This window comes from Zalophus californianus, chromosome 7 (genome assembly GCF_009762305.2).
Source record: "Zalophus californianus isolate mZalCal1 chromosome 7, mZalCal1.pri.v2, whole genome shotgun sequence".
In the NCBI taxonomy this organism is placed as follows: domain Eukaryota; kingdom Metazoa; phylum Chordata; class Mammalia; order Carnivora; family Otariidae; genus Zalophus; species Zalophus californianus.
The window spans coordinates 130,812,334-130,836,669 of record NC_045601.1 but is presented as its reverse complement, the minus strand read 5'-3'; the positions used below and the strand labels follow the sequence as shown (position 1 = coordinate 130,836,669).

The 24,336-nt window shown below is 44.9% G+C and overlaps 1 protein-coding gene across 4 annotated transcripts in view; it reads left to right on the top strand.

The window, feature by feature from the left end:
• Positions 1 to 24,336, top strand: part of NEDD9 (neural precursor cell expressed, developmentally down-regulated 9) — a 177,291-nt gene that overhangs the window by 121,201 nt on the left and 31,754 nt on the right. Inside the window, exons 1-2 of one of the 4 annotated variants that reach the window (XM_027601735.2) lie at positions 9,735 to 9,929; positions 20,660 to 20,933. The exons of 2 other annotated variants lie outside the window; for them this stretch is intronic. Coding sequence is in view for 1 of the 2 variants with exons in the window: in XM_027601732.2 (XP_027457533.1) it covers positions 9,918 to 9,929 (12 nt within the window). In the remaining variant the exon portion in view is untranslated. Of the gene's footprint in view, positions 1 to 9,734; positions 9,930 to 20,659; positions 20,934 to 24,336 lie in introns of those variants that run through there. One more of the 4 variants, XM_027601732.2, reaches the window with a different exon arrangement.

Below are 24,336 nucleotides of genomic sequence, written 5' to 3'. Positions count from 1 at the left end.
TGGGAATGGGAAGGCCTGGTACGTGCCCAAGGAGAGCCCGAGAGGCGCTGGCCTGAATGGTGGTCCACGGAGTGGATGGCGGAGGCAGAGAAGAGGAGGCCTGGATGGGAGGCCAGGCTCCGGGCTGCTCGCTCTGGCCCTCTGGTTATGGCAAGTGGAAGAGAGACAGCACTCAGCCTGATGCTGGGGGAAGAAGTGCCCAAGGGAAGGCCTGGAGGAACTAGAATGTACTAGTGGTCCATGCTCGCTCATCCACAGTTATGAAGGATGAAAGTCTCGAGTTCTTTCACAACTCATTTAGCAAAACCTGACCTGGCTTGGCCCAAGGTAACGCATATTCTTCATTTACCCCACTTGGCATGAGTCTTCATACATCTTCCTGCCGAAATATGAATGAGTTTGCATATGGGAAGCTGGCCCCGGTCCCACTGGGAACTGTGTAGTCTGGGGGATAGGTCAGTCTGTTTCTAAAGTCTGAAATATTCAGAATCCCACAACCCTTCTGGCCTCCAGGTTTTTGAACAAGGAACTGTGGCTCTCTATTTAGGATGAGGAAGACCTGAACGTGCACGTAGAGGGCAGGATATGAGAGATTCGGGGTAAAAATGAGAGAAGAGGGAGCAGGAAGCTGAGTCCCGAAGTGAGGTTCGAAGAGAAGAAGAAACACAGCCCAGTCTGGGCAAGGAGGAAAGAGATTTGTTTTCCTGGTGAATAGAACAGCACAGGAGATGGCTTTTGAAGATGTAGAGTGATTTCAAGGTGGCGATATCTGAAGCTGGGGAACACGTGGCCCCTATCTTCTAGGGGCAGAAAGAGCAGAAGCCTTGCTTCTTCCCAGCTCTCCACCCTTCAGAAGACGAGAAGCTCCCAAGCCTGGTTAGAGCATAAATCACGAGACCCGCAGGCCCCAGAGTTCAAGAGAACCTTTGCAACACCCCCTTTTCTACCCACCCCCTGTTTGAAGTCATAGGGTGCCAGGACATAAGCGAATGATGGGAACTCACGCTCAACCTCTGTAAGCCCCCGTGGTGTGAGCCGGTGAGGCTCAAGGCCTCTGGCTTGCTCATTAATTAGCAGGGCTCCCCCTCGGCTTTTCTTGCAAGGAAGAGAGCTGCTCTGCATTTCTCAGCTTCAGTGGGCAGAAAGGAACGCGCCGTCCACACTCCACATGGCAAGTCAAGGGTGGACACCCGTGTCTCCACCACCGCCCAGTGCCCGGCCCACGGTGGAGAGGCATTCCTCTCGCAGACAAAATAAAAGATTGCTGATAGCTGGAGCAGTTTGTTTGCTTTCTAAAATGAATCAAACTCTTCAAAAGCTTGGCTCGAACAGTGCCGGCTGAGCTGTGTCCCCACACCACATTCCTCCTCTCCTGTCCTCCCCCCACAACCATCACCCCCCAAGGCCCCGCATTACTCAGATTCCTTCCCCTCGCTCATCAGCGCCAGCTGGCGGCCGCCAGGGCCAGCCAGACAGGCCCGATGCCCTGGGACAGGGCCCGCTGGACACTCACTGGCCCCAGCTGGTGAGGGCAGCAAGGGACGGGAGGCCGGGTTCCTTGGAGGACTGGGTTAGCTGGCCCCTTTCAGGGCCAGCGGGGGCTGGGCAGGAATGCATCTCCAAACTCCGGAAGAAATGATTTAACCTGTTCCTCCAGGAAAGTGGTCGTCTGGTGTTCAAAACACCCACCGGGCCACGCTCCCTGATCTTTTCCCACCCCACTGCGCTTCCATCTCCGCCCCCCCCCCCCACCTCCACCTGGAGCTAGGCTGGATGCTGGATGCGGAAGGTGAATTTTAGTGGCCAGTGTGTCTGAAGGAACAGACTGGACACAGAACATCCGGCCCCATCCAGGCACATCGGGCCCACAGTCCCTAAGCCTCTCTGTTTACTACACCTGGAATGGAGCACAAATGGAGAGGGAACCGCACACATCATGTCACGTTATCACGTCCCATCATAGGTACAGATGCAAGGAGAGGACAGGAAGACTTCAGACTTAAGAGTATACAAAGAAAAAAAAAAAGATTATATAAAGGAAGAACAAAAGTGAGCAAGAAGGAAGCTTGGTGCGTTTGTCCCCTCTTACTGGATACACAGCACATAGCAATGTCCTTGTGTCCAGCAGCACCTTCTGGAAAAACAGGCCATCCTCCGCCCAGGCATGGGATTTCTGCCTACACGGTTGTGGCAGATCACCTTGACCTTCGTAAGGATCCAGAGTCTGCCTATACGGTTGTGGCAGAGCACCTTGACCTTCGTAAGGATCCACAGTCTGCCGTTTCTAGCCGCAGAAGAGACTTCCATGACAGTTTTGTATAACAGATAGTTTATTTGGACAAACTGAAGCATGCAATAACAGAATACCTCACGGTTAGAGAGAGCAGGGGGGAGCCTCGCCAGGCAGCCTGCACAATTGTGCCAAGAAAGTCCTTTCGTCCCACTGAATGTCATTCCTGTGCCCAACCGGACACATCTGAAGAGTGGAAATGTAAACCTTCGCATGTTCGTCTTGCTCACAATTTCACCCCTAAATTAACTCCCCAAATCCCTCACAGGAAGAAAATACTCCATGCTAAAATGGAGCTTCATCATTGCTTATCATATTTTACTAAAGTTGAGGAAGTCTACTTGACATATAATTTAATCTGTTTTGTTTTTTATTCTTTGGCGGGGGAGGGAAGGTAGTAATTAAGGATTCCAGAGTTATAATAACACTACGATGGAGGTATATCTAAAACATCAAAAACTTCACAATTACAGTTCTTCAAAAATCAAGTCCAGGTATTGCCCATAATTATGAGGGGCAATTTACATGAGTCTCTGTAGGTTTTTAGTAGCATGTTGGTGACACAGGATTACATATATTCTTTCATGGTTTATCAAGGACGGATAGGAGTCTAACACACACCATTTGAGCACTTCACCCTTGGGAAAATTAAAAGCCACCTCAAAGAATCTGTGACAGACGGCAGTGCAAAATGGGGTAGGGAAAGAGGATGGTAGATTTTTAAAAGGAAGGTCACAAAGACACACTTATAACCTTGGCTCAGTAAAACAGGGCAGTGAGACCTTGTAAAGTCACCACAGTGTGGGAATCCACCATGTCATGCAGTAAAGAGAATTCTAGAAGAATCATTTCTATTCTCTGTTGTTTAGAGTCCCACCGCTCCCCGGTGGCTTGTCACTGAGAATAAGAAGTAAGTCAGAGGGCACCAAATCAGAAGTAATTTTGGGATCATGAGTCAACAAGCCTTTTCAATAAACAACACCCTCCATCTGCAGAAACAAATATTATAAGACAACTTTTTTAACAACTCTTTCAGAAAACAGAGTTTATCCTTCAGACACTATTGTTAAAAGGGGAGGCAGGTAGGAAGAAAAACTTTAAAAATAATAGTAATAATAAAATAACTGTTAAGGGAGGGGGTGAGTAGGAAGGGTTAGGATTGGGCAGCCTTAATGAGTCTCTTTCACCAAAATAGTAGTGATGAGAAAGTGAATGAACACTCCATTCCCCAGCACAGGACGAAACAGGTGTTAGAGATTGTATCCAGAGCATCTCTTTAATAACAGACTTTCATTCCTTCCAAGAGCTTGACCAGCTCAACAGATTAAAAAAAGAGGGGCTACTGCCTAGAGTGAGAGGTGTTCTTTCCTCTGCCGGCTGAAAAGTGACTTATTATTTCCTCGTTGGCATCAGCAAAGGCTGGGAGCGTGGACAAGACACAGGGCTCGGGGAAGACGTACCATGAGACTCAGTTGCCTGCATAAATCCCCTTCCCCAAGTTGCTTGAAATCTCACTGCGGAGAAGAAGCTCTTCCTCTCAGGAGAAACAGTAAAGGCAACACCTAAGCACTAAACGACAAGCTGTGTACGCAATCACCTGGGGGATATTTTTAAAAATGTCTAAATTCCAAGTCCCCTCCCCAGACCCATGGAGCATTCATAATTGCTTTTAAGGGGGGGTCAGCTTTGGGAAGCACCGACCCAGGGCAGAGGTAGGGAGAGACAGGCGGGTGGGGAAGAGATCAGCAATGGAAAGGAAAGGTCTCATGAAGGAGACAAGGTGCAAGCCGGGGGAAAGATCGGACCTAAAGAGGCACAATGATTAAGGGGGACAGTCTAGACAAGCAGGGCTTGAAAGCACGGATAAGGTGTGTCACAACTTGACAACTTGCTCTTCAGTTGGGTTTAGACCCACTTGGATGGAGAAGCTACCTTGTTGAACTGACTGACAAGTGGGGGGCTCAGATAATGAAGACTCCCAGGGGATGCTGGGGGACAGGAGGCACAGCGATGAGGACCCACAGACTCAGGAGCCAGAGAGCCTGCCTTCCAACACCAGACCCACACTCACCCGCCTGTAACTTTGTGCAAGCTGTGTGACCTTTCTGGGTCTCCAGTTTTGTTACATGTAAAATTAGGGTTGTCATATTAGATAAATATTCAATGAAATCACGTTTGTGATATGTAACACTAGGGCCTGGCAAGCGGGAGGGTTTCGATCAAGGCTGAGTATGCCAGTGGTCAGTTGGAAAACTCTTGGTGGCTCATCTTTGTTTGGGGAGATTTCTGGAGATTTACAGAATGGAAAAGTTGCTGCCTCGCATTATTTTGTGAAATAACTTTGGTTTTTGTAGGTTTTGTTTTTCAAACTAGAAATCATAACACATGGCCGTAGAAGGGGTATTTCTAGATCGTTTCCCTGTGGATGTGGAAGGATCTATCCTTGAGTCTGAGCTCAGGGATAGATCTATCTTGCACTATTCTAGAGCATGGGTCAGCAAATGTTTCCTGTGGAGGGCTAAATAATACATTTTGGGGGGAGGGGGGTTGCAGCCATTACCTCTTCAAGTTACAACCACCCAAGCCTGCCATTATAGCTCAAAAGACACCCTGTAAAGGAAGGGGTGCCTGTGTTCTAATAAAATTTTATTTATAGACACTGAAATGTGAATTTCACATAATTTTCACAACTCTCGGAATATTCTTCTTTTCCTTTTTTTCCAATCATATAAAAAATGTAAAAGCTATTCTTAGCTCATCAATCACACAAAAACAGGAGGCCTACAAGCTGGAGTTTTCAGACCAAACCGTGTCCAAGAGCCAGAACTGGCAACAGGCCTTGAGTAGGTTCTGCAACGTTGCATCTTAGCTTCACTTATCAATGTAAACCACGCTACTGCCTTCAAACTCAAGTTTTCTCCATTCCTTTCCTGAGCATCACACAGAACTCTCAGAAAATAGACATTCTTTGAAGTTACTGCTGTCCTCTTGTTCATCCATTCATTCAGCAAGTATTTAAGCCCCTATGAGGCATAAGCCTGCGGGGGACACAGATGAACAGGTTACCACCCTGTCCCTCTGGAGCTCACCTTGAAGCTAGGGCCACAGAGATCAACCAATATTATGGTACAATGTGGAAAAGCCTTATAATAGGGCCGTGTTCCAAATACAATGGGGGCATAGTGAAGGGAGGGACGAATTAGTTCTGAAAGGAGGAGGTGGGCAGAGTGGGGGTTGTTGACGAGGAAGTACAAAAGGGTTAGTGTTGGGGCTCGGCTTGATAGCAGACGTGTGAAGGGAGGACGCGCTAGGCAGAGGGACCCATCTGTGCGGAGTCAGGACAGTACAAGTGTGTCTTAGAATTGGTGAGTCCCGCCAGTTTGGCTGGAGGGTGGGGTGTGGGGTGGGGGGATGGGAGGGGATGGGGCCAGAAAGGAAGGGGGGGGCTCAAATTATAGTCCGTGCCAAAGTCTGCAGATTTTGTTTTTAAAGGCACTGAAGTGTCCCTAGAGGTTTTTAATCCCGGTAGCAATGTGATGTGCTCTGAACTCTAGAAATTAAACAGGTAGTGATGTGGAAGATAGCTTCCAGCAGGGAGAGACTGCAGGCGGGGAAATGACAAAGAAAGGACTGGAATAGATCAGACAAGAGAGAGACAGAATGGACCTGAAGCAGCGATTGCTGTTATGAGCCAACCTGGCGGCACCCGTGCAAGGCACCCGGCCCTCGGAGCAGCTTCATCCTCTTCAGAGGGGCTGCTCTAGATTCCTGAGCTCACTTCCTGCCCTTGCATGTTCTGACCTGGCCCTTCGCTCTTAGCAGCCACATGGGTTCCTCCCAAGTTGTGTGTAGGAGAATCTCTTCCCTCTGGCATCCTCTTGATTTCTTGCTGTATCCATGCCCGTGTCCAGCGGCAGCTGGAAAATCATTTGGACGTTGTCTGGTGCCATATCCCTTGCTCCTGCCTGTATCAGCATCAGGGGAGATAGAGCCCTTGGCCACCAGCAGGCAGGTAGCATGGCTGAGGGGTGCTCCCGCCAGGGTGTTGGTGAGCATAGGGTAGGGCCCGAACCCCGGAGTCCTGGCCCATTTTAGAAGGCTACCCACGGGAGTAGGAGGGTGGCCCCATAGATTGGTCGACAGTGTTTATATAGCATAGTTTAAACAGTATTTCTGCATCCAAAAATCCCAGGGAATAGAAGGGATTGGGGCTGTTTTTCTGTTCAGTGAGAGAATTTGTGTTTCCCCAAAGGGGGAAGGAAAAAACATACTACGTGCCTAAATACTGATATAATTAATACAAAATATGAATACAGTAACAACTAGCTGCATTATGTAAACTGCATTAAGACCAGAACTCAATATTTTAACCAAGGGCCTGCTACCCTTGAGTGTTTACACAAAGGGTAAAAACACAGAGAAACAGATCACATCATTCTCTGCTCAGATCACTCCGGTGACTTCCTCTGGAGCTCAGAAGGAAATCCAACTGCCACCATCCACCTGTCTCTGTCTCCTCCACCCGAACCCCAGGTGCCGGACTCCAGGTACACTGGCTTATATGCTGTTCTTAAACACACCAAGCTCAGACGCTTTCCTCTGCCCAGATCTTTGAGTGGATCCCTCGTGCCATTCAGATTTCTGCTTTGATATTACCTCCCTAGAAGGGCTTACCTGACCACTCTTTAAAAGAAGACAACCCCACCCTCATCTGTTTTCCTCTAGCAATTTTTCCTGCTTAATTTTTCTTCACGGCATTTATCACTCCAAAACTGTATTACACACATATTCATTGACTTATTGTCCCCCACTCCCAGGAGACTGTAAGCACCGAGACGGTGGGGACTTTGTCTGTCTGGGTTGCTCCTGTACCTTCCCCACCTGGAACAGTACCTCGGAGGTGCTCAATCGAGATCTGTTAAATTAGAAAGCTGTCTTCCACCTTTTCCTGAATGCTTAAAAAAAAAAGTGCTTCACACTTAAAATATTGACAGCGGTCTAACAGTCATAACTGTCATAATTAATACAATTAAATAAATATTCATATATTTATATATCATAATAATGTTATATAATATAGTAATGATATATGACGAATTTAAGATGAAATAATTCATAACAAAATATTAATAAGCAGACATTAATTAAGATAGTACTGGGTATTATTACCTTCTATGCACATGATCTATTTTTTTCCAAAGATTTTATTTATTTATTTGTCAGAGAGACAGAGAGAGAGAGCACAAGTAGGGGCAGAGGGAGAAGCAGGTTCCCCACTGAGCAAGAAGCCCGATGCAGGACTCGATCCCAGGACCCTGCAATCATGACCTGAGCCGAAGGCAGATGTTTAACCCACTGAGCCACCCAGGTGCCCCTATGCATATTATCTCATTCAATACTCATTATAACTCCAGCAAGTAGGCAGTATTATTTTCCCTAATTTATACTTCAGGGCACCGAAATCAAGAAATTAAGAAAATTTGTTGAGATTCTAACACAGTTTACCTGACTCCAAGGTAACTAACGCCGACCCAAACTGCCCTGAAATGAAACTGCAGGTAGATCTGAGGTGTCTTACCCAACAGGAGAGAAACAGGAAAGCAAGAGGGTCACTTAGCATGAATTAAACTTTCTAGCGAGAGAACAAAATGACAAAAAGCCCTAGCAAATGCTTTGGGAAACCGTTTGAAAGCACTGAAATCGAGTGAGATAGTGTTCACCTACTCAATGGTACTCATCAAACTAAACAGAAGGTGGATTCAGCTTCACTGCTTAGGAAGCCAAAGGAATGTTATCTAGATCTTCTGGAGGCCACAAGACTCATCTTACAGATGAGAAGGCCTTTGACTGATCCAGGTAGACACCAAAAACACAATTTCCTGCAAACTAATGACTCGCCTAGAAGACTATGGGACTGTTAGGAAGAGCCTTTGCAATGCAATATGCTGCATGCTTAATCTATATTCAGAAAGACCTTGCAAAATCACTCAGGCTCATTTTCACTCCAACGCTAAATGAGGAAAAGTAAAGTCCAAGCTGAGGCCTGAATGGGTGTGTCAACCTCATTATGACCGCTAGTAAGGGGGGATGGGGGTGGGGGGCTGGTCACGTCCAGGGAATTGGTGCCATATTAAACTGTGATCTAAACTATGAGCCCTGTATCTGGAAACCACTTTTGCAGGACAGCTGCTCTCCTGTTCTTTTTGTTTGGATCATAAAAGTAGAATTTTAATCCACTGGGAATTTGTGGGGGAGGGGAATCAAACTGATTCTGATCCAACTAGGTCAGGAAAAAAATAAGAGCCGATTTTTTCCATCCAAGTCGTGTAGTCTGGTTGGAGCCCAACCCATTCAGGGACAGCTATTGTCTACAATCACGGAGTCTCAACCCTGAGACCCAGTGAAAAGGAATTTTCCCCTCTATCAGCTCTATCCTTCCGAAGAGTCGCTAAAGGTGACTGTTTCTGTCTTCTCCTGGGTGATCTCTTTCTCTATAGAAATCAGGAGGCTGAACCAAATGTTCTGTGCTTCACTGGACAGACTGGTCTTTCTTAACCAGGCTCATCAAACAGTGGGCATTTTTTGTTCCCCTGATAATAAGTGTTGGTGGGTTAATGGGTCATCTTCAGGAGAGAGGTCAGAAGGAAAACACTGCAGTGTTCAAAGCTGGAGCTAGAAATGCCAGCCATCAAAGGACACAGTACTCAGTGGACAGCGATGATGTATAGGGCGTGCACTGGCCAGCCTCTTCGGAAAGGTCACATCTAACCTTTATCCTCAGCAAAGCCAGAGAAGATCGCCGAATGTGGCTGACAGCTCTCTGAGGCCCTGGTGAGAAGCTGGCCAGGAAAGCCCGGGTGTCTGTGCTAGAGGAGTTCCTTTTCACTGAGGGAGAATTGTATTCTGTCTCCTCTGCAGACTGACGTTGCAAGTACTTTGAACATTGAAAAGAACAAAAAAAGCAAACAGCCACAAAAAAGGGGAGGGGTGGGGAGGAGAGAAAGAGAGAGAGAGATATCAGCAGGGGTAGTTAGTAAAAAGGGGCCCGGAGACAGAAAACCTTTTGTTCCCCGAATTCGTTTCATGTAGAGATTGGGAGGTGAATGGCTTTGAAATGAAATGGGTTTATGAAGGAGTTGCTAGGTCACAGGAAGCACGACTGTCAGACTGCTCTGCGAATTCAATTTCTTTAAAACTTAGGTTAATCTGAAAAAGAATCTCCTTTTCCCGGTTTTTTTTTGGGGGGGGTTGGGAGATAGGGAGTAAAGTTCGAGAGGGTTCCCCACATCGTTTTATTTTCCACCCTGTTAATAGAAGAAATGACCACATTACAAGTTCTTTGTCAGTTTCCGAAGTTAAGAGGTGGGCGGGGCCCCGCGCTACCTTGGTCCGCCAGCCAATGGCGGGCGGTATGCAAATATAGTCGGTGCTCGGCCAGCCTCAATCAAAACAGTGAGCTCAGAGGCTGTGCCGTAGGGAGCTCTGCGCGCTGCGACTGGCAAACCCGCCCAGGCCCGGACCGTTCTCACTTTCATTTAGCCCTGCACTCCATGGAGGGGCGGACTAGCCAGTGCTTGATGCAGTCTCACTAGTGTAGAAAAACGGCTCAACTCTCCCCGCCGCCGAGATGAAGTATAAGGTAAGCGGGTGCCTTTTCCCTAAGGTTTCCGCGTGTGGGTCTGTGTGTGTGTGTTGCCCACTGTGACAACTCTCCAGGGACCCCTTCGGGGCTCGGGAGAGATGGGTCTCAGTCACCGAGGTTGGCATACGGCAGGCAGAGACCCAGTCTCCGAGACCCACTCCGGGAGTTCACAGCACACCCCGGTCCATCTCCCCTGAAAGTTTTGGGCATTCGTCTTAGAGCCGCTGCAGGAGCCCTGGAATTCGGAGGGTGTCTAACTTGAAGAGGAGTGCAAGTCTCCGCGCGGCTCCCCCCAGGCCTGGCCTCCGCTGTCCCGGAGCTGTAATGAGAGGGGAATCAGAATTGCTGAGTCTCTCAGACTGGCTCTCAAAGCAGTTTTCAGCCTTTGCTTTAAGCATTTGATATGAGAAGCAGTTTGCCTTATGTACTTTGGGTGGGAGAAATTAAAAGCCTCAGGTACTGCTACACAGCGGATGGTGGAGAATTCTGACATCCTTAAATGATACTGCATATAAGAACAAATGAGGATCTGCCATTTCTTGAAAATACTTTTACTGGTGTTTGAATGGGCTGAGGGTCTGAAGTGTCCAGCCAGCTTATTGTCCCTGTAGCTTACAGAATGTCGTGATACATTATTTTCCCATGCATTTTGCTCCATTGTTTTTGTGTATTCTTGGCAAAAGGATTATAACTTGCTCAAAATATCCCTATTTTATGTAAGGCACCCCCATCTAACCAGGCAAGCAGCTTCCAGAGACACTGCACTTCGAAGCACATCGCAGTGAATTGGGTGTGACTTCTAGAATAGACATGAGACCTAATGCTTTTAAACAAATGTGCTATTATTAAAATGACGGTTGGTAAGGTGGCTATGCTTTTGGATTGACAATTTGTATTACCTGTCTGACCTTCAGGTTTGTGCTAGCTGGGAGCTACTTTGCTTCCTTTCTGAATTATATAGCTTCTGGCCCATCCTTTTTTAATGTGAGGTTGTAAATACTCGGTTCTGGCTAATAGCCACTGGTTAACCTCGGTGGTAAATCTTTTATTCAAAAGCTATAAATCTCGTTCAAAAGCTCTAAATCAAGATGCCGAAAGTCTTCATTATAATGCATGAGTTATGATTCTCCTTGGAAAGGTTACAACTGTGTGAAGGCACATTATTAGCTTTCTATTATTATTATTATCATTATTATTATTATTCCACTATTTCTCCATAGGAAAGAGCAGAGGAATGAATAATCCTGAAGATTCTTAATACTTTTGGCTTTAGGATGCAACCAGCAACAAATCTTCTACCTGGCAGGAAAGTTCCCATTCTTGAAGTGGCTCACGCCATATTTCCACAGTCCCTTGTTTAGAATAGTGATTGGCCTAGAGATTCCTGAGCCTGCAGTGATTCTTTCCCCCTCCTATCCCTATTGCTGAAGGCATTTAGTCTCATAATAACCACCTTGCAGGGGAAAGGCAAGGGGAAAATATGTTCATACGTTTATGATTGGAAAGTACAAATGGCTGACATCAACGCTGAATACCTCGATCTAGAAAGTGACAAAAACAACAAAGTCTAAAGTCACTTTTATTCAGTGACCTCATCGTGTTTCGTTTTATTCTTATGGAGAGAAAACGTCATGGCAACTGACGAAATAAATTGTGATGGGCATTCATGGAAAAAACCCTTCTCTTTACCGGGTCTTACCAGTTTGAACACCCTGCCCGGTGTAAATATATGGCTGTGATTAGCTCATGTTATTAGCTTTTTTCACCAGAAAAAAACACTGATTTCTCTTACTGGCTAAATGCCAAAATGACACCTTGGGGTGACTATAAAATAAAGCAGTACCTGAAGAAATCTACTGTCCCTGTCTTATAAAGCCTGTCTTCTCTCTAATAATGGACAACTCCATTTCAGGAGACGATTTTGTCATTTTAAGTTGAGGAGATGACGCAAAGGTAGAGGGATGATAAATAGTATTAAGAGTTACCATGATAATACAGGATTGTCATATTTAACCCTTCCAAAAACTCTATGAGGTGGGTGTTATTTCCAAATGTGGAAATTGTGGCACAGAGAGGCTAAGTGATTTATCCAAAGCCACACAGCTTTAAAAGTCACGGAAATGTTAATTGAACTAAAGCGATCTGGCTCCAAAACTTGTGACTTTAAACCACCATTAAAGAAAGTGACCTCCCTGAAATGTCCTTTGTGACTGTTTTTGTCCCCCAGGGAGTTTAAAACTATTTCATCTCCAGTATTCCTGCAGGATAGATTTTTTTTTTTTTTTTTTTTTTTTTTTTAGCTATAACTCGACAAAGCAAAGTATAACACATGTTTGGCAGTTATTTGTTTAATCTGAGCCACTTTGGTAGTAAAACCAGATTATTATTCGATTGTAAAATCCTGGAGTCAGGAATTATCTTTGAAACCAAGTGTTGCTCTACATGCTATAAATGTAGCACAGTCAGACTTCTGTTCACTGGAGAGATTTATAATTCAGCCACTATAAGATTTTTTTTTTAAACCAGATTATCTGGTTTGGCTACTTCAGAAATCATAACTAGAGGGCAACCAAACCCCCACTCATTCTGCACTTTTCCGCAGCCCCAGGCTGGCCGGCTCTGTATTTAGAATAATCTTGAAAACTGTGGAATGTAAGCTATTACTGATGAACACAACGGTTCTGGTTAGCGCACATCTAGCCTAGCTTGATTCCATTTTATGGTTCTTGGTGGTGGTGTTCATGGGGAGGCTGCAGTTTCATATGGACTTTAGGTTCCATTTGTCTTAAAAGGCTTCAGTATGAGGTTCTGTGATAGTAGACTGTAAATTGCGGGGCCTGCATTTATTGAGAGCTGTCCACAAGCTCTTCTGAATATGCAAAGCATGTCCTGAAACGGGGGTAGGGCATGGTGCCTCGGTGGTGGTGGTGGCTTGCCCAGGGAAGGCTCCCCTTCTGAGGGTCTGGAAGCAGATCGTTTCTGCTGTCTGCCAGGAGGGGGACTGAATCATGCATGCACTGCTGTGTTTGAGAGGACGCCCGAGACCCCGCCCACTTTGTGCAGGCCCAGGCCTGGTCAGAGCTCAGCCTACACTGCCTGTCTGGTCTCTAATAGCTGAGCAGCCTCTGTGACTTTGCCACAGTTCGGAACCCTGGGTGCCTACCCTAAAATTCTAAATTATGTTATCTAGTCTACCATTCCACAAATTCTTTTTTTTTTTTTTCCACCGAAGTATGGTCAAACAACAAATTCACTCTTCAACGTTTTGAGCCAAGAAAAAGTACAGGTGGAACTTACAACAGAAATGAGAAAACTGGATTCTGGGTTGGCTGTGGGCAAACAACGTGTGTACTGTGGAACGCTTTTGAGGGGGACTTTGAAACGCCTTTTATTTTCCGGAGCTACATTGAGAGAAAATGATCGAGGGTCTTCAGGCGAGTCGACACGGTCGTTTATGACTTCGATAATTCCCCGCTCTTTCCTTGCTCTGATGTTTCGGCTTTGAATTAGGTATTCTCTTGTCAGTGATTCATTGCACCCCATCCGAACGAGAGACTCCGGTCCCCCGTGCTCCTTTTTAAATCTTAGGTGAGATCTAGGAATTTTAAAGGCACTGAAAGATGTTTCACGAGTAACTGAATTGTTTATGGATGGATGTGTTTATTGAGCAAACCCACTGTGAGAGCTACAGAGCTTACCCACGTAGAGATGAAAGTCTTTGGAGAGCTGGAGGTGCTCTGACAATACCAAATTTAGCAAGTTGCGCAGTGCGGGACATACCAAGGATTCCTTTAGCATCCTTTCCTTACTGTAATACACATCACTCCTTTTCTCAGAATCATCAGTGGCTTCCGGTCTGCAGCTCCTACCCCTCCCCCCCCCACACCCCCAGATTTCTAAAAAAACTTCCTCTCCACTTTTTCCCCTTTGCAAATTCCCTCCCCCTTGTGTGCCCTTATGACCTTGTCGTCTCTCATTTTTTCATTCAAGCAGTCCTTACGCAGCTCTACTAGCAGACTTGCGTGCAGCTCGCCTCCTCCACCCACGTAGACACGGTGCCCTTAAAACCCACCCCGTACCCCCTACCTCTCTTCTCTCTTTTGACTCTGCTGTGGGAAAGCTTGGTCTCTTGCTGCTCCCGTTCACTGGCCCCCGTCTCTCTGTCTCCGTGTCTACCCTACTGGGTTATCCTGTCACCTCCCACCGGCCAGGTCTCCTCATCCATCCACTCTATAAAACCATCAAAAGCCTGCACGTTTGTCTCCTCGACTGACCTGTAATCCCTACAACAGGCTCTAGGTTTTCCATCTCTGTCCTACTCTGTTAGCACTCCCTTACTTATTAACCCCTTCCAAGGAGTCACTATGGAAAGGCTACCTGTAACTGCCATTGGGTGCCCTGGGGGGCCATCCAGTTTTAAGGAAGCCCCACTGAAAATGAGAGCCCCCAACCCTTTATTTGGGGGTAGAGGCAGATTGTTAGACAAGTCCTTGAATAAAAAGTGTGATCTAGTCTCTGTTACAGCCTGGAGGGGGCACGGCCTTGATCTTATATGTTCTTGTGGATAGAGTAGGGGCTTTGGAGAAAGGCATGTCTGTTTCTTGTGACTTATGGCCTGACAGCTTCAGGAAAGGCAAGCTCTCTGAGCCTCAGTTTTCTTACCTGTAAAATAGGGATAATACCTGTGTCAGACTATTGTTCTAAGGCCCAAACAAGATAATACATGGATGTAAAGTACCACGGCTTTACCGTGGCTTTACCACGGCTCCTGGCATATAGTAAAATAGATAATGCTAGTCAGCCCTGGCTCTCTTTGCGTGGATAGGTGTTGAGAGGGTAGTGTGGACCAAGACTCGGTGACAGGATTCTGTCAAAATCCCAGTTAACTAGGTAAAGATGGCCGAGTATTGTTTCGTGTGCCATGGGCTGGATGTGTAGTGTGGAAAGGCAGGTGCCAGACAACAGGGGTTTACCAGCACACTGATGTGCCCCTTTGCTAATATATGAATGACTTAGGATCTCCATCCTTATTAACAAGAGTTGATATACCTAAAACTACACGACTTTGCTCGTAGTCAGCACTCAACAGATACTGACTTGAATGTTGAAGGACGTAAAATACTTTTACAAATAGCTGCTAAAAAGAGGTGGGTGCTTTGTTTTGTTTGTTTTTTTTTGCCACTAAAAGTCTTAATGCTGTATGGCATAGTGGAAAGGACCTGGGTTTTGTTGCAAATCCCACTTTTGCTACTTCAGGCCTCTGTGTCCTCATTTATAAAAAGGGAGTAATAATACTGATCTTATCAGATTGTGGCAAGGACATACTATATGGAAATCATCTATTTTTAGCACAGAGGCATGTAAAAATGGCAGCTATTATAGGATGCATTATAAAACATATATATTATATAGATATAGAAGCATTATACAGATAAAAATTTAAGAGGAAGAATTTGCTAGAATCACTTATCCATAACAAATATATTAGTGAGGACAAGAGAAAGTTATCAATGTACAAAATTGAAGGTAAAATGCTAAGGAGGTGATTTGGGGGGTATGGAAGCTCAGGGAAACTATATATTATCCTACTGCAGGAGATGTAAAATAAGAGGTCTTGGTGATCTATCTTTAGATCGTTTTAGGGTTAGAAAGAAACCTAAACAAATTGGTTTGAGATGCCAGCCACTGGGCCCATGGCATTACTCTGCAGTAACATATAGATTTAATTACCAAGCCTCGTTGCCAAGATAAACAAGAAGGACCACTGGGAAGAAATGCTGTATTTCCAACTTAAAGCGCAGAGAATAGCTGCTGGTCTCCTAGGTGATGGATGACTGCAAAAAATATGGGCATGGAAGGGGACTTCCCCCCCCCCAAAAAAACCCTGCTCAAAACTCCATCAATGGCACCCCCCTCCATCTTATTTACTTAGAGCATTCCAGTCATCTCCCTGTGGTCATTCGTACTGGTTAATGAGGCCGATACACGCCTGAGGAACATTACAGCTTGGCTGCAAAAGTCTGTCTTCCTGAAGAATCTTCATTTTAAGAGAAATGGACTTGGTGGTGATCCCTGCCACCGTCCCCTAGAAAGAGTGATTCCTTGAGAAGGTAGTTTTTACTTGACAATGAGATCTAGGTGAATTGAGGCATATCCTTTGAGGAAGATGGAACAGGCACCCCAGAAAACATGCATGAGTTCTGACAGTCATGTTTTCATGCCTGGAGTGGGGCTGGGGCAGCTGATCATGGAGATATTAAACTTGCCAGTCAAGTGCTCTCAAATACATATGCCTGGGCCCAGTTTATTATTTAAAAAGAGCTAGTCTTTTTCCCCCCAACCTCCTCCCCAACGATTAATGGTGCTAAATGGTGTTTTAGGTGGTTCAGGAACCTTATTCCAAGGCTGGGCCCATCACTTTGGAGGTGTCTTATCTCTTTGTAAATCATGGTGTATATGTTGCAAATGAGAATTCCTCCTTATATTTCTAATATGTCAAGGTAATACATACATTACCAGAAATGTTTCTTAGTGGAATGTTGATACTTAACGCTTACCAGAAATAAAGATTGAGCAACCATGACTATGTAAAGGTGCAAGCACTGCACAGAAATGTCTGATAGGATCTTTGGAGTTGAAATTTAATTCCTTTCTTTACTCTTTTGTGTATGTGTATGTGTGTGTGTTTGAGTGTGTTTCGGGGGGAATTATTTGGGAAGCTCGATAGAAAGTTGCAGCAACCAAAAAGTATATAAGCTTAAGATTTGAACCAGATCTTTCCTATTTATTAAAGCAGTATGTATTTAGACAAAATGATGTGCCCTTAATATTTTTTCTAATTTTTTTTTTTTTTAGTTATGTGGAAACCTTATGCTCCTCTATGAATTAGCCTTAATCTCATTGATTTGTAGTAGTCAGTTCATTATTGTTAACTTAGCACCTCACTCCCACAGGGGATGTGGCTAACTCAGGACGCATGTAGGCTTCTCTGTCACCCAGCCCTGTGCTCTACTAAAAGAATGAGCTAGAATTCACCCCACCCCCAATAAGCATAACAAGCAAAACCAGCCCACCAGGAAGCTAGTAAAGTAGACTTCTAGACGCTCCAGGCTTCTTGGTGTTGAGTCTTCTATCAGGACATGTCAGTAATCTGTCGATGAATTCTTTTGTTTGTTTGTTTTTTGGTTACCAGGCATTTGTGGTATGAGTCCGAGTTTGGCAGGAAATGGGTTAGTGGACCAGCAGTATTGCCTTACCACCACAACAGCATTGGCATAAGCAAAATTTTGAAGACCTCTTTTCCTTGAATGCTCCTCTGGGATAGAACTTCAAGTTATTCTCTGATTCTCCAGCCTTCTCCACTTGGAGCCAAGTGTGTTGAGCGTACCTTTAGATGGGGGAAGGGAAAGGAGCAATAAGAACACAGTGAGCTCAACAGCATTCCTTCTCTTAACCCCATTCCCTGGGAAGCCAAGACTTCTCGACGATCTCACAGAGGCCCAGATGGCCTTAAAATATATCTCATTTCCTTACAAAGGTCATCTTGTCAATTGGAGAACATGTCCATTGACTGAATACCTATCCTTTTTTTTCTCCCAAATCCTAAATTCTACCAAGGCAGACCCATTAGGAAGATATACACTTGCATGCCTATCTTTTATTTTTAGCTTAAAATATATATAACTTCCGTGGATATGCATCCACGTTTCACAACCCAACGATGGGACATACGGTCTGACAATGGGAAAGACACTTGAAACTGGGACTGTCTTGGAAATTCGGGAGCACATGGCCACTCTAGACAGTCAACGTGAATTGATCCAAAGATCAGCCGCTGAAGGCATTATCCCTTTTCCCTTATGTCAGCTTTTTGACAGGAAATTATCTAAGAGGTGCTCTTCTTTTAAGTGAATTCAGGTGAATTTTTCACATAGAGTCATCAATACACTTTACTGGTAAATAATTAGTTGGTTCTTTTCTTTTCCCTTGCAGAAATAGGCATCTCTAGAAATGAAGGAAAGGGCCTTTTTGAAATATGGACTTCTGCGGAGAACACCTGAGAGCCAGAAGCAGTGAGGGAGATTGTTATTTCAATTGTTCTTGCTTTCGACCCAGCGGGGCGGCTCCGCGCCTCATGGCCTGCAGCGGCTGCATCAAGCCTCCTGCCTCCCTTATTAAGATCTTAATTACAGACGCAGCTTACTTCATTGCTGCAGGGAAAGAATTTAGTTTCTCTGAACTGTGTCTGTTTTTTGGTGTGGCAGGTGTAATCATGATGAGATCATTTCTGGTTTGTTTTCTTTTCCTGGAGGAATTTTTTTTTTCCAAGGGGGAGGAATACAGTTCTTAAGACACAATTTCATGAGCTCATAATAGTGCAGTAATAATAACTGTGCTTTGATTTTATAGAGACCCTTTCTTCTGAAGAAATCAGAGTGTTCCGCATGTATAATTTCATGATTTCTCATAATATTAGAAAGAACATGTTCATTATCCCCATTTTGCAGGTGGGGAAATTGTGATTTCTTGGCCATTACTCTTACAGTCTGAGGACCGAGACTAGATCCTGTTAATTCAGTGAGTGTCCATTCCTCTATGCAGGGTTCTCCACTTAGCGCTGCTAACTTTTAGAGCTCGATCATTTTTTGTGATGGGAGACCATCCTGTGCATTGCAGGATGTCCTCTACCCACAGGCCACGAGCAACACACACGCATGGTGACAACTAAAAATGACTCCAAACATCGCCAAATCCCCAAATCCCCCCTAGTTAAGAATCACTGGTCTCATCTCCCCTGCTTCCTTCTACTTAAAAAAAATTGCCTTACTGGTTCTATGTGACAGAAGCACAAAAATACAAGCACAGAACCATTCACTATAATTGTACCATCACTGAGGTTGAGCTTCATGTCACAGGTCCTCAGCAAGGGGAAACTTCCTCTTACATACATGGCCCTGTGTGTTCAAGTGAATACCACAAAATACTAAGAAGCATGAGATCTCACTCAGACCACATGTAAAACCATCAGACCGTCTCTAAGGCAACCTTTAGTTCTCTGAAGCCTTCCTCTGTCGTGTGTGTGTGTGTGTGTGTGTGTACATGTACGTGTGTGCATGCATAATGGATATATATAATTTTATATTGATGTATATAAAATAATGGGACACGCATTTAGAACAGAACCTTAAAGAAAGCCATTTTATTCTTATAAACTGGTATATTATACATACATGTAGGAGCTTTATATACCTAGCCGCTGAACCATTTCATTTAGAGGTTTTCTTCCATTCCATGTGCTCTTGCCATATTTTCTCCCTCTTCTAGCTGAGAGGTTACAGCATCTGAAGGTTCTTCCTTGAGACCTCTCTGCAGGTGCAAGGCTGACAGCCTATGGTTATAGACACCCTTTCAGCCATGTGTACTGGTCCATTTTTAAAAACTCTCTGAGGACCTCACAAGTGAAGTGGGATAATAGCAATCAGGCAGCGAACCTAGGTAAGGGGACATCTCAAAGAGTTGTGGGGGGGCATCCAAGGTATGTCGACTGGGTCTGTCTGGGGGGCAGGCCAGGGTTGCTAGTGTGTGTGCGTACTGGTGTTGATGGATTTAGACATTACTTCAGACCCTGAGAGCGGCATACCTTGGTGCAGGAAGATAAGATATGTGGGAATGGAAAAAATAAGATCTTTCCCTTCTTTCAAATACTTGATAAGATGTTATAACTTTCGAGCTTTGCCTTTTGAGAAATGATACTGGTTTTTGGAAATAAACCGTAATATAGTGGACTGGCGTCTCCTACTCCTTTATAACGTAATTCTCATTTCACTTCCCCAAGTACCTGGAGGTTGGAGGGATTTGTCTAGACAGGCAGATAGATGTGGTCCAGTGCCAACACTGTAATGTTGGCTGAAATCCAGCTGGTTGTTTTATTGTTAATAAAAACCTATCTTTTGGATGAGTGGGTGTCCGGCCTTCATCATTATATGGCGCCCGTCAGATTTATCTAGGGACAGAACCCTGAAAAGATTTTGTGCCTACCCCATGTTTTTGATCCTTTGCCAATATACTATACTTAAATCTCTCAAAACCAGGCAACCTGGGACAAATGCTTATAAATTCCAAGGCTTAATAACAACAGTACTAAATTCTAAGATGGAGAGGTTCTCAGGAAGCACATCCTGGTCCAGTGGAAAAGAATCCTAGATTAAGAGGGGGAACCAGATGCTAGTTCTGGCTCTGCTGCTAATCTAATAGATGACCCTCTGGGCTGTAAAACAAGATCGGGTTTGAATGATCTCTAGAATCCCTTCTTGGTCTAAAATTCTAGCCTAATTGGTTCTGGTCAAGCTATGGGTGACTTCTGGTTCTAACACATAGAAACAACGGCATCCTTCCACCTTCTTTAAGACCCTCAGGAGTTGCTTAAAAAAAAAATCTCAAAGACCATAGAGGAATAGAAAACCGAGCTCCTGAAGACATGTGTATTGTTTCTGATCATCAGACTTGTGAGGAAATGCTACTTTCTCACTCTGGTCAGGATTCAAATTCATCCTCCACAACTGGCCAAGAAATAATAGAAGGTTACTATGAAGTCACATGCACGCGCACGCGCGCGCGCGCGCACACACACACACACACACACACACACACACACACACACACACACACACACACACACACACACACATGCAGGCCTCCCTAACAACCCATTTGTTATTTTTTTTTAGATGAAACAAAGGATTTGCTCCAGGCTTTTGTTGGTTTCATGGTAAACAAACCCCATCATATGGATGTTTTTGTCCTGCATCAAACTTCAATCAAAGGAGAATAGGTGGCATTGTGCAGAGAAGGAAGGAAAACCAGCATTTGAAGGAACACTTATTTAATCTCACATCTATGCTGTCCATATGATGTGACCAAATCTGGTCAGATGGAAAATTCTTTCTAAGGTCCACATATCAAAACTGGTCAAGAGCCTCAGATCTCACCAACTCTCAAGAGGTAGTGTCACTTTGGTACATGAACCCCCAAAGTAATGCAAGGTTCTAAACGATACCTCATCAAACAGGAATGGACCAATAATGGAAGAGATGTTAAGATTCCCAAATCTGGGTGCCTTGGGTCTTGACCACACACAGGACACAGCCCCACAGTGGCTGTCAGGGCTGCTGTGTGTCAAAGAGTACCTCTGGGAGACAAGTGTCTAATGCCAGATTTCTTAAAGCATTTTCCACTCAGAAGTGCTCAAAAGAGAATGCTATGGGTAAAGTTCACAAGGCTAGGAAATCTAAGAAAATGTGAGGACTTGGGGCAGAGTAAATGACACGAATATTCAGAAGGTCCGAGATACTCATGTAAGCTTTGTGACCACCATAGGAGTTGAGAAGCACTTTCCAGAAAATGAAAATCATTGGCTGAAATGTGGCCTTGGTGTCAGAGAAATCTTCACAGCACATGTTGGGTGCCCCTCACAGGGTATCAGAAGTATGACTAGGGAAATTCTCCTGCTGCCTTCCCATGGCTAGTTCAGCTCACATAATGAACACCATGTCAGACTACAGTTGACATATATCGCCGAGAAAAAAATCTGGAAGTGATATATATTCTATCTTCTAACTCCTGAACTTTCTTGAAAGTCTCACGTCTGCTATTTAACAACCTCCAGAGAGGATTCAGCTCCAAAAATTCAACAGCCCAGATCATCCAGTGAAAAAACCCAGGTGTAAACCAAGTATTCCAAGAATCAAAATCCAGACACTTGTAGATATCCATGTTTTCTGACTATTACCTTCTTTGGGGAAATTCCACATTTCCCTATAACCCAAAGATTATGGTGGGGGGAAGAGCCAAAGTGGTTTGATCGCCCTCAGACCGAAGCTGATTTTTGTCAGCAGGCACATGAGCCTTTCTTTCTCTTCCCCAGTGTGTCCTGAAACTAACCTTGATGATGCTCATTCCTTAGCTACTTCCTTTAGGACTGATTTCCTTGACAATGGCCATTTCCTTCCTTACTGTGCCTGTTTCTCAGGATCTGTCCACTGTGTGTATGTGTGTGTGCATGCCCGTGCGTGCACAAGAACTCCACCAGAGTCCAGGCCAAAAGTCTGGGAAGTTGGGTACAGGAAAGTCATGTGGTTGAGAATGTGGCAGCCCCAAGGTCTTGGCAGGAGCTCCTATGTGATAAATATAGAATGAAGTAAAAATAATAAGAGGAAGTCGGGCCATTGATGATGCTATCAGTCCTAATGGGGTGACACATCAGCCATTGTGTTCATTTCTCTTCAAAGAACAGTATGAATGGTCATGGAAATTATAAGTCACACCTCTCTGTATTTGGGAAAGCAGATAGTTTCCCTGGCAGTGGGAGTAATAATAAGCTTTCTTGACATTTTGATAGCAACGAAAAAAAAAAAGGCAGGGAAGAGTGGGGGATGGTGTGGAAACTGTCATATGACCTAGAGCTCTCTGTACCCAGTGTTCTGGCTAGTCCTATGGTATTTTATTCCCACTCCTCAGGCACAGCTGAACCAGGAACAGCAGAACCCAACATCCTGGCAAAGCATGAATGGTGCCCAGTCACCTGCTGCCAGATGGAGGTCGCTGCACTGGAGGGAGAAAAAGCTCTTCCAAAGATGACTATATTTAATCTGGCTGGGATGGTCAGCTCCTCCTGGCCTTCCTGTTTGCTCAGTGGTTGTGGACACTAGATTCAAGCTCCCATCTATGTCATCATCCTGTTTAATGGGGGCGGGGGCACTTTCCTGCTTGCCATCTTCCACATTCTCTGGCTGTGAGGTCTGGACATGCCATTCATCTTTCTGGTTCCGTTAGTTCATCTTCCTATGTCCATCTGAAAAGTTTTACCGAGTATCTTGCTGATGTCTCTAGAAAACAATTTCACCTTCTCTGTAGAGAGCCAGGAAATCGGAGTCCAGAATCCATTTTAAGTTAGCAAACATTTAGTGAGGTACATTTTGCTTCAGACACTGGGCTCAAGTTCTGGAAATGTCAAAGGAATAGGCCAGCCTCCCTGAACTTCAGGAGTTCACGGTCTTGAATGGGACATTACAAGTCATACTGAGAGAAATACTATTACAAAGAACTGGAAAGGGAAACCAGCAGATATGTTTGGAAAGATAACTCTTCTGGGGAAGGCGGAAGATAGATTTTGAGGTGGGAGAAGGTAAATGCAGGAAAACCAGTTGAGAAGCAATTGCTGGACTCCCAATAGAAGGTTGTTAAAGGCCTGAACTAGGAGAGACAGTGAGGAGGAAGATGGGGGCCAAACTGATTGGGTTCCAGATTGTGAAGAGACTCAGCAAACCTCTGAGCCTCCTATCTTCATGCGTGCTGTGAACTAAGAGAGATAAAGCAGGAGAAAGGGGTTTTCACACTCAACAAGTGTAAACTTGTTGAGTTAGCAGTGAAGATACCCATTAGCCAGTTGGAGATATGGGACCAGAGTGCAGAAGAAACTTCTAGGCTGGAGCTATGGATCTGTTATCTGGTGTGTTTAGATGCCATTGGTGGGATAAGATTTCCTCTAGAGACTGAGCATGTAAAGACGAGCAAAGAACAGAGGGATCCCTTTGGAACATGATTAGTCTGTGAAGAAGAAGGTAGATGAGTGGTCATGAGAATAGAAAGAAGAAACCAGAGGTGGAATCATGGGAGCCAAAAGAGAGCTTCGAGAAAGACTGGGGTGGGGGGGATCAATGCTAGAGGCTGCTAGAGTTAGGGTTCCCTAAAAGAGAATTTATAACTCTAAATGCTGATTTCCAATCCTAACTAGAACCACAGCTTTGGTAGCACATGCATTTGACTTTGTTGAATACTATCCCAATTCTGGAGCTGGAGGCCCTGAATTCTTGCCCCAGCTCTGTGACCTTCTTGCCAGGTGGCTTGGCAAATCATTAACCCCTCGAGCCTCTTTTCTCATTTGTAAGGTAAAGGAGCTGGAGTGTAATTGAAGTTCCTCTGGCTTTCAACTTCTGTGCCCCAACTGTTCTGGCGCTCTGCCAAGCCCTAGTTGCATTTCTAACTGCCACCCTCCTGAGGCTAACCATCCAACTGGCTATAGAAGGACATAGCTCTCTTATCTCTCCTAGATTTGTTTCTCTGTTGACCTTTTCTGCCCTAGAGATAAATATCCTGGGGCGGGTGGGAGAAAGAGGAGATCTTGAATAGACAAACCCCTTCTCCTGGGTTTTTCTAAGATATTCAGATAATCACCCTTCTGACTTTGTGGCCTTAAGGCATCACACCTCCCACCCTGAAGGAGGAGGTCCCTCTACCTTCTCCTATCCAGACAAATTAACTCTTGATCTGCCTATCAACTCCATGCACTCTTGTTTTTTGGGGGTTATTTTATTTTATTTTATTTTATTATGTTATGTTAGTCACC